The sequence below is a fragment of the Musca domestica genome, unplaced genomic scaffold, assembly GCF_030504385.1.
Source record: "Musca domestica strain aabys unplaced genomic scaffold, Musca_domestica.polishedcontigs.V.1.1 16, whole genome shotgun sequence".
Taxonomy (NCBI): Eukaryota; Metazoa; Arthropoda; class Insecta; order Diptera; family Muscidae; genus Musca; species Musca domestica.
Window position 1 is genome coordinate 16,881,771 of NW_026712219.1, and position 15,960 is coordinate 16,897,730.

Sequence of the window (15,960 nt, forward strand, 5' to 3'; positions counted from 1 at the left end):
TCTCTCGTACAGTCAAAACAATATCTAATAAAAATCGAGAAAGAATACGTGTGTTTTGTTTATACGTTTTCGTTCGAGGCTGCTCATAGCTGAAAAGCTCATAGCTTACAGAAAACTTTGGAATTCCCCAAAATGAAGACTTTCCAAAAATACAAAATTTCGTCCAAAGGCTTTCCCCAAAGAGAAGAAATTGCAAAAGGATCACTTCTACAGACAGAAGACATTCCTGAAGTGTTCCATAGACTTTCTCGACGATAGATAGACGACCTCTAGATGGTCTCATATTTAAATTAGGTCTCAATCAGACCTCTAGACGGCTTATTGCCTACGAAAGATCTCTAGGAAAGTAGATCTTTCGTAGGCAATAAGCCGTCTAGAGGTCTGATTGAGACCTAATTTAAATATGAGACCATCTAGAGGTCGTCTTCAGGTGCAAGACTTTCTATAGGTCTAGAGGACTAGAAAACCTTCTCTTCTTGACGCATTTTACAGACAAACATCTTCCAATGTTCTTCTCAAGGTATAAGTCCTGAAGTATTCTATAAATTTAATACTTTCCTAGAGGTCTTCCGTAGATTGAAGGCCTTCTCAAAATTTAAAAATGGGCTTACTCAAATCGGAGACCATCTAGATGTCCTCTTTAGACGCAAGACCTTTCTTCTAGACTTTTAGAAAAACTGTGTTCTATGTAAATGCAATTTCGATAATTGTCTCTCTTTATAGATATAAATCTACTACAGGTCTTCTTAATGCAGAAGATCTCCCAAAGATCCTAAATTGTTGAACAGAAAGACAAGAGTTCTCTCTATGAAAAAAGCTTTTCGAGAGAAGCCAAGAGACATAGAAAACCCATTCAATTTCATATTTCAATAGAAGACTGCCGAAACGACTTCTTCATGAAAGAGAGGGGTACTAAACACAAAATGTCTGCCCTCCCGAGGCATTTTCTATGGGTAAAATATTTTGAGTTAGGCCTCCAAATACATATCCTATATGCGACTTTCAGAGTTAGCGGGATATGGATTTTCAAACCCAATTTCTCATTGGTACTCAGTCATTTATGTATATTTTTATATTAAAATATAAATATATATTTTTTTTAATTTCCAATATTTAAAATTTCTTAATTACTCTTTGGCACATTCTCACCTCAGACGGCAAAGGAAAAGCCCAACATTTATTTTAATATTTTTTATTGGTTACGCCCCAACAACTGTTCAACATACATACATATATTTTTAAACAAATTCAAATAAATGGTGGGGGCATTGTTGGCTTTCAGCGGCAACAATATTTTTTAAACGACAATAACACAACTGCAACAACAACACGAGAAACCTCATAAAACAGCTAGCTAGCTGGCTGGCTGCTGCTATTTATTTATCTCTCATTTAAACAAAAAACAAAAACAGCAGCAACAACAACAACAATACAAAAACTACAACGAGTTTTCAGCCAATCAGTCTTTGTTTTAAATTCATGATGAAGAAAAAAAGCCAACGAAAAACAACAAAATAATACAGCAGAAATTAAACAAGATTTCTATATTCTAAGCCAATGGGGAAAAAGTTCACAGAAATAAGCGGCAACAAGCTGCTGGTCGGTCGATCGGTCGCAGCAACAGACGCAGCAGCCTCAGTTCCCCCAGCAGCACAGCCATCACCATCAACTGGCTAAACGTAAAGCTAAAGACCACAAAAACCAAGTCACGGGGAGGGGGGCATCCATCACATGGTGACGGTGGTGGTGCTGGTGATGATGGCGGTTCTGAATAGACCGGTGTTGAACAGGTTAAATTAATTTATTGTAGTTTGCCTGTTGTTGTTTTTTTTATTGCGATTTGTGTAAAACCAAATCAGCATCGCCTCTAAGTGGCCTTCTTTTCCTTCCAATTCATGCAAAAGCAAATCTATAAAATTTATTAAATAAATTATTACAAAACTCTTGTTAAGAATCCCAAGAGGGAATTGGGGTATGGGGAAGTGAACAAGGAAATATTTTAAGAATTTTAGTTGTTCTCTTTGCATTTTTTCGCTTCTGGTTTACCTCTTTTCACTGGCAATAATAATTAAAATATTTTTGCTCGATGAAAACGTAAACAAAATATATAATGGCTAATAAATATATGAATTATTAAATCTATAAAGTTGTCATAATTTGGCCATAGAGAAATATTGGGAAGAGAACGAAACTTTTTTAAGGGGAAATAACTAATCATTTTGTTTTGTATACAGAAAGTGGAAGGTATTCCATCCACAGAAAATGTATCCAAGAACATGTAATTCTAGAAGAAAACCAAAAGGTCTTACTTACATAGAAGACCTCTGGATTTATTTTCAATACAGAAGGCCTTTGTGTGTATTCTCCTTATTTAAGATATCTAGAAGGCCTTCTCCCTATAGAGGACCGCTTTAAAGTCTTATATTTACAGGAGAGGTCTGGAAGTTCTTCTATCTACAAATGGTACATCAACGGGATTCTCTAAAAGGAATTCTACCCACGGAAGTCTTCTAGAAGGCAACCTATCCAGATAAGGCCTTTTATAGGTCTTCTGTCCAGAGAAGATCTCAAAGAGCTCATCTATCCCTAGAAGACTTCACAAGATTTTCTATTAAAAGAAAACTTCTCTAATATCTTATCCCATCAGTAGAATTCTTCCCGAATGTTTTCTTCCCCTCAAAGCAGTTTTATCCATAGAAGAGCACTCAACAGGTCTTTCATTCCCAGAAGGCCTCAGGGCTTCGTTTATTTTCGAAAGATTTTTCGAGATTTTTTAACTCCAGGAAATCCTTAAGATATTTAACCCACACTTCTTAGAAATTGTCCATCCTTTGAACACTCTTTCCAGGGGTTTAACTCCAAAACCAACCTCTTAAACCCTTATTTACGAAGAAGATATTTCTAAGGTCAAACATGTATTTTGACCTTCCAAAAGTCAAACACCCAAAGAGGACCTATGCAGAAATCTGGTTCTTTAAAACCACCGCTGGGAGTCTTCTATTTAGGAAACACTTTTCAGATTCCCCAGCGCCACCGTACTGTGTTTTATTTCGGGTTTTTTATACCCTCAGCCATTTAAAAGCTATGTGTCATTTGATACGGCCAAAAAGTGTCACATAAGAATAAGGGCTTTAGACCCTAGGTCTCTTAGAAACCAATCCGTTTCAGGATATTTGTAGTCGAGGTAAAGGTGTCCGTCAATCTGTCTGTGTGGCTGGTGCGCCCGATACCACTCAAAAGGAGTATCTGATTTGAAAAATGTGAAAAAAGACCCCGATTGTCTTCAAAAATAGCACATCTCAAAATTTCTACTAACAGAAGATGAAATATATCGGACTACTCTTTCCAGTACTTCCCCCACAACAACGCGTCAAAATTTTTAATAACCATGAAGCTCATAAAAAGCGAAATGAGCAACCAATTGCTTTCAAACTCGGCAAGATCTGATGTAAGGTGGATTATGTCGGACCATCCCTATCCTAACCCACAAGGGGTCAGAACGCTCTTTAAATACGATATAGGCATTTGATTATCTTCAAATTTCACACATCCTGATATTTTTATTAACACAAGATCTGGTGTGAAATTGGGGTATACCGGTCCCACCTTCTGGCACCCACCCCCACCCCACAAAGGTCTTGAAATTTTGATTTAAGCAAAACGCTCATAAAATGCGAAATAAACATCTAAATCTCTTCAAATTTCATACATCCCAATATTTTTGGCAAGATCTGGTGTGAAGATGGGATATTTCGAACCACTCCTTCTGAATTGAGTATTGTCATAATTTTGAATAATTATATCTCTCATAAAATGCGAAAAAAAACATTCGATTCTCCTCAAATGTCATACATCCCAAGATATCTATCAATAGAACATCTGGAGTGTAGACGGTATATATCTGCTCATCCCTTCTGGTTCCTCCCACACAAAAGGTTACAATTTTGAATAAAATTACTTGCACAAAATTGGAAATAAATGCTCGACTTCCTTTTAATTTTGCACATCCCAATTTTTTTCAATATTAAATGAAGGGGAATATTTCGGTACACTGTATCTAGCAGCACACGCATATTTCAACATTTTTCAAAAATTATCACATATCAAAGTCGATATAGTCTTTTAGATAATAAATTATGCTGTCCTCAGGGACTCAGCTCTTCGTAGAAAACAAAATAGGTCCACAGATCGCTGTTTTTCTACAGAAAAATCCAAGCATCTAGCAAATTTTATAAAAAAAGGCATTTAGCACGGACCCTTCGGACCGTATTCGTTTCTCTTGAATAAAAAATGGTAGAACCTGAGGACTCTATTTTTTGATACCAAACTTTTTTTTACAGGAACTTAAAGGTGTCTTTTTTCCTCGAAAAATATCTGTATGTCCGTTTTTTTTTTTGTTCTTTTGAAAAGTTTTTGCAGGTCCGCGGGACTTTTTTTACATAGAAAATTTACACAGGAGTATTTTTTAACATTCCTTCAGGACTGTGTATTTTCGATTCAGGTGAATCTCTAGACTATTTTATCCATAAAAAAATGCAATCCCTTTTTGCCATAATGAAGGTTGGCATTTAAATTCAACTCCTATTGTTGTTGTTGTTTGTTGTTATTGCATACCGATGATGCGATACAATTTTGAACATGTCAAAATACATTGAAACAGATTAAAACGAACTGAATGTTACATTGACTTAGTATTCATATGCCAAATATTAAACATTGTTGTACTTGTTGGGCAATGGGCAAAAATGACACATATGGGGTGCCGATGTATGTAACAACAACACTAGGTTTTAGATTTAGAAATATGAAAAGAATAACAACAACATCAAAAAATTAAAACTGAAATCTATTTTGAAATTAAAATTAATATTTATGCCAATGACAGAGAAGTGTACGGCTTGCTTGCTTGCATGCTTCTTTTGATGAACATTGAATGAAGTGAAGAAGAAGTAATGGCAGCGAAAGGGAGAGAGAGAGAGTGGGGAGTTGAGGACCATATGATTGGGTCCATGTGCTAATGTAATCCATCGTTCATTTTCCACTTTTCTCGATTTGGGGTAGAAGTTTCCTTTTATGAAACTTAGAATAGCATTTCATGCCCTCTCCCTCCCAACTTAGAACGGCCGTCCTCCGTCATCATCTGTGGCAGCCAATACTAGCAGCAGTAGCAGCAGCATCAACATCATCAAAAGCATCGGTTTTTTGTAAACAAAAATTGTAAATCCAAAGAAATGAGAACTGTTTACAAAAATATCATTTTTAAGCAATACGACTAACATCAGTTGGACTTTCTTTGCCCTCCACTCCACTGCCTCTCCTCCTTTGCCCTACACTACAATTATGATTATTATTATTGCTGGTGGAATGATGATATTAAATGATGATGAGTTTGTTTTATTCATTTCAATTTCAAATGTTCAATCAGTCAGTCCTCTTTGTTGTTGCTGTTGTTGCCATCATTTGTGTTTTTATTTCAAACAATTTGATTTTTTTTCTCTCTCTCTCTAGACTTTAGATGGTGCATCCGTTTAATTGTATCTTAAGCATATTTAATAGAGAATGGCCACAAGATAAGAAAGAAGAAGAAAGGAAAAAGACATGTGAAGGAAAACTTGAAGGCAGCCGATACTTATGGCTGGATGAATGGGGTAAACAGCAATGGTGCTACAACATGTTGTATGTTGTATTAGAAAGGCACTAAAGGAAGTTTCATATTCTGACAAGATATTGTAATATGGCTCATAATTTTAAAATGTAATATTAGGGTGGAATTGGAGACAGTTTTGTAAAATGTTTGTGAAAAAATCTGATCGAGAAAATTATAGGATTTTCCTGTGAAAACAATTGATTGGGGAATTTCCAAAACTCGATTTCTGGGAGTCGCAGAATTTTTGCTGTAGGGAAAATAATGTTCTGGGGTCCTGTGGAATTTTTTCTATGGAAAAAATTGCAGTAATGGGGTCCTGAGGAATTTTTCTATAGAAAAAAATGCAGTCCTGTGGAATTTTTTCTATACAAAAAACTGGAGTCCTGGGGAAAAATTGCAGTCCCGGGGTCCTGCGGAATTTTTTTTCATAGAAAAAATTGCAGTCCCGGGGTCCTGCGAAATTTTTTTTCATAGAAAAATTGCAGTCCTGGGGTCCTGCGAAATTTTTTCTATAGAAAAAATTGTAGTCCTGGGGTCCTGTGAATTTTTTTCTATAGAAAAAATTGTTGTCCTGGGGTCCTGTGAAATTTTTTCTATAGAAAAAATTGTAGTCCTGGGGTCCTGTGAAATTTTTTCCATAGAAAAGACTGCAGTCCCAGGGTCCTGTGGAATATTTTCTGTAGAAAAAAATACAGTCCTATGGAATTTTTGCAATTAATTTCCAATTTAATGCGAATAAATGTTAATCAAAATTTTAATTCAGATTCCATATTCAAATCAGAACTCAGGGTGATAGAAACATTAAGGATATACCAAGTATGAAAGGAATCGTTACTTGTTTAAGAGTTATGAGAGATATAAGTATTGAAAATCATAACCCTTTGCGGGCAAGGTACCAGAAGGGGCGGGCCGATATGTATTATCTTCAGAGCAAGCCGTGTATAAGCAACAATATTAGGGTGTGTGAAATTTAAAGAGAATCGGATTCTTATTTCGCAATTTATGAGCGTTTGGGCCGTTCAAAATTTTAACCTTTGTGGGGTAGATACCAGGGATGTTCTGATATATCCCATCTTCACACCTCGATCTTGTTTTGGTAAAATTATTAGAATTTGTAAGATATGAAGAAAATCGGATGCTTTGACCCCTTTGAGGGGGAGGTACCAGAGGGAGTGTCCCGCAAAATCCCATATTTACACTAGATTTTGTGTTGATGGAAATATTGGAATGTGTGAAGTTAAGAAAGAATCGGATGCTTACTTCGCTTTTTAAGAGAGATATAATTATTCAAAATTTTGACCCCTCTGTGGGGGAGGTACCAGAATCAGTAGACCGATATCTACCATCTTCACAGTAGATCTTGTTTTAGTAAAAATATTGAGATTTGTAAAATTTGAAGAGAATCTGGTGATTACTTCGCATTTTATAAGCGTTTTGATTATTCAAAAATGTGACACCTTTGTGGGGGAGGTATCACAATCAGTGGGCCGATATCTACAATCTTCACAGTAGATTTAGTTTTAGTAAAAATATTGGGATGTGTGAAATTTGAAGAGATTCAGGTGATTACTTCGTATTTTATGAGCGCTTTAGTTATTCAAAAATTTGACCCCTTTGTGGGGGAGGTACTAGAAGGAGAGGTCCGATTTATCTTCATCCAGATCTTGTGTTGGAAAAAATGTTGGAATTTGCCGAATTTTAAAGAAATTGATTGCATACTTCACATTTTGTGAAGGACATAAAAAAATTGACCCGTTGTGGGGGAGATCCTGGATAGAGTGGGCGCATATTGTTCATTTTTTCATCTGACCTGGCACTAATAAACATATTAGGATTTGTAAAGTTTCCGCAAAATTGGATGATCCTTTCTCGTTCTAAAAGGGAAATTATTTTCAGTGAAGGTTTTGAGTTTTTTGTGGGGACTGACATTGCTCATCTTTGAACTCGATTTAAATTTGATAATAATATTACGATGTATATTCTCTTCGAGAGTTATCGTCGGACACCCATAGATCAACTGCAAATATTTTGAAACGAAGTTTGTCCAAAGAGACCCTGGGTCGTAAAGCACCATTTCTATGAGGCACGTTTTGGTCGTATCAAATGCAGCCATATGACAGAGGGCATAAAAACACAAGTCCTCAGAATTTGTTTTTTTTTTTTTTTTTTGAAAGGTCCTGATTTCCTTTCAATTTTTTCTGTAGTTCTTGGGGCTTTCTATAAAACAAAATACTGTTGTGAGCATGCTAGAATTTTTCTATAGTCCGTAAAAAAAAATTTTCACATTAATTTTCCAATATTGAACATCTCAATATTATAAAAATATCACTTCTCTCCCCTCTCCCTCCTCGCCTTTATTTTATCCAATGCCTACACATTTTTTTTATTAATTTTCTAGATATATTTTTTAATAATTCTGTTAATATCTATACCAAGTGGTGGTGGTATAGCTGGGCGTTGTAGTTGTACACTTGGTACTTGCCGTAGAAGTTGTTCTTGCTGCTGCTGTTGTTGATGTTGTTTTTGGCATTGCATTTAATTAAAAATAGACTATTAAATCATAATTTAGAGAATCAAAGAATTTTATATGCGGTATAATTTATTAATATTTGCACCAAAAGGAAAACCGACCAACCAACAACAAGAACTACAACAAGAAAATTATTCGCAATTCATGAGATGTGAATTTCCATTTTGCGCCTTTTTTTGCACTCAGGCCATAGCCACACAGCCATAGGCCACAGATAGACAGGCGTATGGCGTATGGACTAGGCCACTTTGGTTTTATTTGAGTTTTGGTTGCCGTTTTTCACTTTTCACAAATTAAAGGTGAACCGAAGCGTTTAGACATTTGGTTTCGTTTTTGGGGATTTTCTTTCATATTTAAAAGAGATTTATAATTTATTTTGAGAGCACCAAATGAAAAAAAGAAAGAAAGAAATTGACTAAAATAATGTTTCCTTTTTTGCGAAATATGAAAAATTAGCAAAAGGTGAATTATGAGGCAGCAGAATGCCATAGAATTTGAATATGAATTTATTTCTTTTTTGCAAATTTCTTAGAATAATCTTGAGAGTACATTTGCAGCCATTTGCTAATTCAAATGACTAACACTCATTCTATCTATAATTAATAATAATTATCATCACAGCTATGTTTAGTTCGGTTTTAGTTTTATTCCAAGAATTAGTGGCTTTTTCAGAGGCTGTAGAGGCTGTTGTTGTGTTCATTTGCTTGATTCGTTTGCTGTCGATTAGTCAGAGAAACACATTTTTAAATGAAAATAATATTTAAATAAATTTATTAATTTAAGTGGGGGTGTTGATGATGGGCACGAGAAACATCTTTGTCGAATATTCAAATAAATGAATCAAATTCTTGTGAAAATAATTTGACTAAGGAGAGGATGTTTTAAATAAAAATCCCAAATTGACACCACGAAAAAAGAAAAAAATTTAACAGAAAAAATTAAGTTTGGGAGGAAGTGGAATTTTCTAAAAAAAATGCAAGTCCTAAGGGCCTACCAAAGAAAACATAAATTCCCAAAATTCATCAGTCCATACATAAACATCTGCAAGGATTTTGAGAATTTTTTCTCGTAAAAAAAACATAGTCATGAGGGCCTGCAGAAGTTTGTCTATGGGAAAAGGCGTGGAAGTCTGCAGAGTTTTTTCCAAATACAAAAAAAGAGCCTGGGCGAATGCAGAAGTTTTTCTATGGAAAACGGAGTACTGGGGGTCCTGCATATTTTTTTCTAAAGCCAAAACAGTGTCTTAGGTCCTGTAAATTTTTTTCTATAAAAAAATGTCTTGCCGATATTTTTCTGCAGAAAAAGCAGATAATCTGCAGAATGTTTTTTCCTTGGAAGCCTGCAGAACTTTTTGTATAAAAAAGACCCTTGGGCCTAAAATTTTGTTTCTATAGACAAAATAGAGTCCTTATATATAAAAGAGTCCTAAACATTCGAAAATGTTTTCGACTTAACAGAGTCTTGGTGGGGCCTGTAGAATTTTTTCGATTGAAAAAACATAGTCCTGGAAAAATAGGACCTGAGATTCAGTCTTGGGGTCCTTCAAATTTTTTTCTTAAAAAAATCTTTGGAAGTTTTCTGTGAATAACTAAAGGACTATATAATTATTTAATGAAAAATATGTACCTGGAAGCCTGTATAGCTTTTTGTATAAAAAATACCTTGGGGCTTAGAGAATAGAAAAAGATAGAGTCCTAGGGTCTGAAAATTAAAAATTGAATCCTCGGGAAACATCCGAATTTCCAATAGAGTCGTGGTTCGGCCTGGAGTTTTTCGACTTTGTTTGAGTCCTGGGGGCGTTTCGAATTTTTCGATAGAAAAAATAGTCCTTTTAGTCCGAAGTATTTTCTTGGGGTCTACAGAATTTTTCTTTAGACAAAAAAAGAGTCCTGCGGTCTGAAAATTAAAAATTGAATCCTCGAAGAAAATGTTTATAGTCCTGGGTTTTTTTATAAATAATAGAGCCCCGAACATCCGATTTTTTCGACTCAATAGAGTCTTGGAGTCCTGGGGGCGTTTCGAATTTTTCTATAGAAAAAAAAACAGTCCTGGTAGACAGAAGTATTTGAAAATTTCTTGAAAAATACAGTCCTTTAGAAAAAAAAGGCTTTTGAAGCTCTGCAAAATGAGACTAAATGGAGTCTATAGTATTCTTTCGAATTTTATCCATGGAATAGTAGCTTCAATTTTTAGAGGAAAAAAATTACCTAAGCAGATTTCATTTTTTTCGTCTTTAGCAAAATACAATCGTGGGTACTTTCAAAATTAATCTTGTAAAAAAACAGTGCTGTAGGCTCTAAAATATTTCTTGTCACCGAGCACTCTATAGATAAAATAAAATTCATCCAAAGATGTAAAGTAAAAAATTCTCAAAAGGTTGGCAATCCTTCAGCCGTTGATAATAAAGAATACGTAAGAAAGACACAGTCCTGGAGGATTTCACAATTTTCTCTGTTTTCTTCTGTTGTAAAAATAGAACCCTAGATGTCTGTAAAAAATCATCGAAAACGCCCTTTTACAAAGGACTGAGAAGAGGAATTGCTAAAAAATCTGCTTCTCAATTACTGCAACATTTGAAATACAAAAAAATCGACCAAATCCTTGAAGACTATGCATTTTTTCAAAAATTTAGTTTTTGACACTGATTTATGATTAATTTCCTCATTTCAAAATGAAAACAAATTTTGCTACCTGAATTTCATATTTTCCTCGATTCAAAGAGCTGCTGCAGCAGCATCATAAAATCACATTAATGCGGCCCTATAATCTAACCAAATAGCAATTTGGTACAGTTTTTGTGCGTGTGTGTTTGCTTTTTATTACACCATCCATAAAAAACCATGGTGTAAAGCGAGAAACAGATTTTGCGGATCCACATTAATTCACCCCGTGCAGATGTCTGTCTATCATTCGAATGTCGAAATGTGATATACATTTATCAAATCAATATTTTATTACAAAAACTTTTCCTTCATTATTTGAGGGTATGTAAAGATAATGAAAGACAAGGGTTGATTTCGGCTATCTATCTATGATTGCGTTCGCAATGTAAAATTAGATAGAACTTCAAACAATGGTTTAAAAAAAATGAGCGCGCAGAGAGTTTAAAGTTCAATGCACTCTCCCAAGGAGGATTGCGTTGTGAATTTTTGGAAAAAAAAGTAGAAACATTTTAATTTATATGAGAGGAAAATCCACGTTGCAATTTTTCTCCAGAGATTTTTTTAACCGTTCTAAACAAAAAAAATATAATTTTGAATCATTAATTGATCAGTTTAATTTTTTTTATTTTAGGAATTATAATTAAAATCATAAATGTAACACAACATAACCTATAGTGCCGGGTGCAGCTTGTTATGCCGTCGGTACAAAAATCGCAATTTGTTCAAAAAGTAAGACGGTTTTCTTAAAGACACATAGCCCTTGATATGAGAAATACTTGAGAGGAAATGACAATCGGAGAAAAGGCAAGAGGCACAGTTTTCAGTTGTTTCTTAGCATTTTCTGTTCACAAATGAACTAGTTCAGTCAATAGATTCATTGAAAGTGCCTTTAAAATTGGGTCAGTCAAAATCGTTCCATTAACTTCAATAACAAACATAAATAAATTTATTAATTGAGCGAACATACAAAATTGGCAGTTAAATTAGTGAGCTCCTTTTTGGAACGAACTGAACTCAAATGCAAATGTGACGGGAGATTGAAATATTGAACTAAAAGAAGGAACTAGTTCACTTAGTTCCAACTAACTCTTGTAAAGTTTATCGGAACAAATCTGATTTTTTGGGGAGAAGATAAAGATATATTTATTTCTCTCTCTCTCTCTCTGTTTCTCCGCTTCTTTAGAATTAAGAGGGGCTGAACTCTAAGTTACTAACCGTTCATAAGTAGTTAAAAACTTAAAGTAGTCAAAATGAACGAACTAAATCATTTAAAATATTTGCACCGAAAGAAGCAACATTCCAAATGCATTGGCGATTACATGGCATGAAAACATATCTCACCAAGCATTAATCTCAGTACTGGTTAGTCCCGAGGAGCCAAATAACATCCTTGAAATGTATGGAATTTAAAAAAATGAACTAGATCACTAAGAGGTTAAAATAACATATGCGTTCCATAAAATGAAAATAACAATAAGTCGGTATTGAAAATATGAAGGATTCTTTTCTATCTCATGAGAAACTTAAGATTGAAATATGAGGATATCCCCATAAATTATTCAAACGATTAGCCATAATCCACATAGCTATGACGAAATTAGTTCACTCAAGAAATGATTGAAAGAAATGTTCTTGTTTTAAAGCCGGAAGATGGCAGCGCATATATTATTTCAGAATAAGTTTTTTTTTATAAATTCGGAAATCTTAACCATAGGAAGGAGAATAACACATTGAATTCATTTAATGCAACTGCCTTCAAATTTTATTATATTTTATTTACTTATTTTTACCCCCATCAGAATCCATAATAGATTGAACTGGGAAAACTCCATAGGTTCAATAACTAACCAAAACGGTCACTAAACTCAAAAACATTCTTTAAAATTCCACGATTTCTAAAAGATATTAAATCCAATAATGAACTAACCTATAAAACGAACTAGTTCACTGTTAAGACCCATGTTAACATAAAATAATAGAAGTATTCGTTTATTTCTGCTGTTTTTATAGAACTACTTGTATTTTTCAATGGAATAGAAGAGACTAATCCTAAACTGCCTTCAACCCAATGAATAACTAAATTCAACTTAACTGTGAGAACGAGCTGGTTCACTTTAATGACAAACAACGGTAGAATTCTTCAAAGATGAACTTTGAACTGTCGAGGAGTAAAAATGAGATAAAAAAGGACTTTTTGGATACTTCAAATTGGATTTAAAGTGTTATAAAGATAGGTTTCAACTCCAGTAAGTCCTATAACTGGTTCAATGAAATGAGCAAATAGTTGAACAACTCTTCAAAATGGAATGGATTTCTGTTTCTGTTTTTTTTTTAATTAAATAAAATATGGAATTATTGAATTAAACCATGACACAACAAAAAAAGCAAAAACGAACTAGTTCACTGAAATGAGAACTAATAGGTTTCCACTTCAAAGAGAGATAAAAACTTTCAATTTTCTACTCTGATGGAGCCCTATAACAACTAGTTCAATAAGAAGAGCTGAAAAAAATGAACCACTTTTAAGATGTACCTAGAGTTCTGTCTCGGATATCTGGAGATTAATCAGAAGATGCAAAATTTTGGATATCTTAAATTATAAGAAGGAACTAGTTCACTGAAAAAAGAGAACTAATAGAGGCACTCTTCAAAGATAAACATAAATTACCATGGGATAAAAAAAATGAAATAAGAATTACATCTCAGGATGCTTCAACTGCGCTTTCAAGTGTTATGAAGATAAGGAAAAAAAGGAAATTTTGAATATCCTTTAACCCTATGAAATATTAACCACCTAATTTGGATGAATGAACTAGTTCACGGATAAAAAGAGCTAATAAAATATTCTTCAAAGATTGACTTAAATTTCCATTACTTCAAAGGTTTAAAGGAGAAGAATGTCGGAGGATATTTCGAATGGAACCCTGTAGACCCCAGTTAAACTCCATTATAACTAGTCCAATAAAAAGAGCAAAAAAAATTGAACAACTCAACAAAATGGAATGAATTACTGTCTCTGAGCTTTGAAAATAAAAAAATAAAGTTGGGAAAATTTGGACTGCCCTCAGCCCATTGAAAAGGGGGTTTGAATAGAAACCTAATTAATAATCTATGGATAGAGCGAAGGAAATAACTCAGTGAGGTATATATATACCGGGGCTCAATCTTTTTCGAGCCTCAAATATCTTAAAATCTAGAGGCTCATACCGCCGTTTATAATAAACGAATGCAAAAAGAAGGTGGTTCTAACTTTTCAAGAACCGAATGTGGAATTCCGGTTTAGTTAGAAAATGTTGGCACTTTTATCTTCGAGAGGACTTTTAAATGTCTCCTGAAGAGATAATGGCATTCGATAATCCCTTTCTGCTGCTTTCGATCGTTAAATAAGGTAGGTCTCTTAGATTTTTAAAGAGGTATTAAGGTCTTTAAAGATTGAAAGCAGTTTACCCATGTAGAGACTCATATCGTCGCAAATTATTAAAGGATGCCAAAAAGGACATTGTAAAATTCCTTTTAATCCAAAATTCCCTATTACAGCTGGATCGGTTAGAAAATTACCATTAAAAAGAGGAGGTATGTCAATTGTCTCATAAGAGGTTAAAGTTAACCCTTACAGCTTCCGCGGAGAATTAAAAAAATAAAAATTTGTACGGTTTTTATATAGAGTCTCATCCCGCCGTTAATTATTATTGGAGACACAAATAAGAAATTAAAATTAGAGGGGTTTCAGTAGTCTCACACAGCTGTAACAAAACTTATAGGTCTAAAACCTTTCAACTTCGGTAAATTTTTAAAGAAGCTTAAAAATTCGAGGTCCGTACCCCCGTTTATTTTTAAAGGATGCATAAAGGACCCTTTCTAGCTCCATATTAAACTCAAAATTCCATTTACAATGCGATCCGATCCAGTAAGGCTAAAAATGTGGCTATTATTTTATTTTCATTATCAAGAGTCCTTTCATTGGTCTCAAAATTAGATAATTATGAATCCTTGCAATGCCTAGAGGCTATTTGACAACGGGTTAGGGAAATGAAATGGCAAAACATTCCCTTTGTATTGCCCATAGGGAATAAAATGGTTTGCGGAACTAGAAACTGTCGAGACCTGCTTCGAAAAAAGGAAAGCATTCAGCCAGCGGCATTTCTTAATTTTTTATAATTTTTTCTCTCTCCAAAAATTAGCTATTTACAATTTTTATTTCAATATTTACCATTTTGATTTGTTGTGACAATGCGATAATCCGTTATAATAAAGGCAGCAGTGCCTTTGGTGATGGATCCAGCCAAAATTGTTGTTTATAATCCCAAGGAAGGAGCCTTTTTTTTATTTTATTTTTAGAAATCCGTTTTTTATGTTTTTCAAATTAAAATATATTTTTTTTTTTCGTCAAAAGATAAGAAATTGTCACAAATTTTCACTTTATTTTTTTACAAAATAATTAAAATATTTTTAACACTTTTTTCGGTAAAGTGTGTGTGTTTTGTTTTAGCGGCGTTTTTCGTTATGAAGTGTGGCTTTTTTTTTGGGATAAGTTATAACTGTCACAAGTTCAGAATTCTTGTTGTTTTTATTTGTATGCTGCTTTTGTTTAGTATTTATTATTATTCTTAACGAAACACCAGCGGATGGGTGGAGGCGTAGATGAATGGACCAAGGGTGCCGATGATGATGATGATGACGGTTAAGAAAGAGTGGAAGGAGTGTAATGATAATATCATATGATTTGGCATATTACACTTTTTTGTTATTGTTGTTTATTTGTCATTTAACGAAGAAATCAGCGTTTAAATGAAAATGTCAAAAAAAAAAATAAATCAAAACAAAACAAATAATCCAAAATTTGAGTAAGACATGGATGGGTAGGTAGCAAAACACTTTAAAAAATATTTGTTTATAAATTAACACTTTTGGATTTTTTTCGATTACGTTGTTTTTTTTTCAAAATTGTTTTGGTAGATTTATTTCAATTTTTAGGAATTTTTTTCAACACTCTTATTTTTTTATTCAAATAATTTTTTTTCAAAAATTCATTTTTTATAAATTTATTTTTTATTATTTGCTTTAAATAATTATTTGTGTTTTTTGTTGCATTTATTTTTTTGGTAATTCTTTTATTATTA

General features: G+C 33.7%; 1 protein-coding gene across 2 annotated transcripts in view; it reads right to left on the reverse strand.

The window, feature by feature from the left end:
- The window catches only part of LOC101891515 (uncharacterized), a 69,852-nt gene extending 54,633 nt beyond the window's left edge, over positions 1-15,219 (reverse strand). The window contains exon 1 of one of the 2 annotated variants that reach the window (XM_005179042.4): positions 15,051-15,219. In XM_005179042.4, the coding sequence (XP_005179099.1) occupies positions 15,051-15,053 (3 nt within the window). In that variant the 5' untranslated portion in view covers positions 15,054-15,219. The remainder of the gene's footprint in view (positions 1-15,050) is intronic. The other variant, XM_005179043.4, reaches the window with a different exon arrangement.
- Between the last annotated feature and the right edge of the window lie 741 nt (positions 15,220-15,960).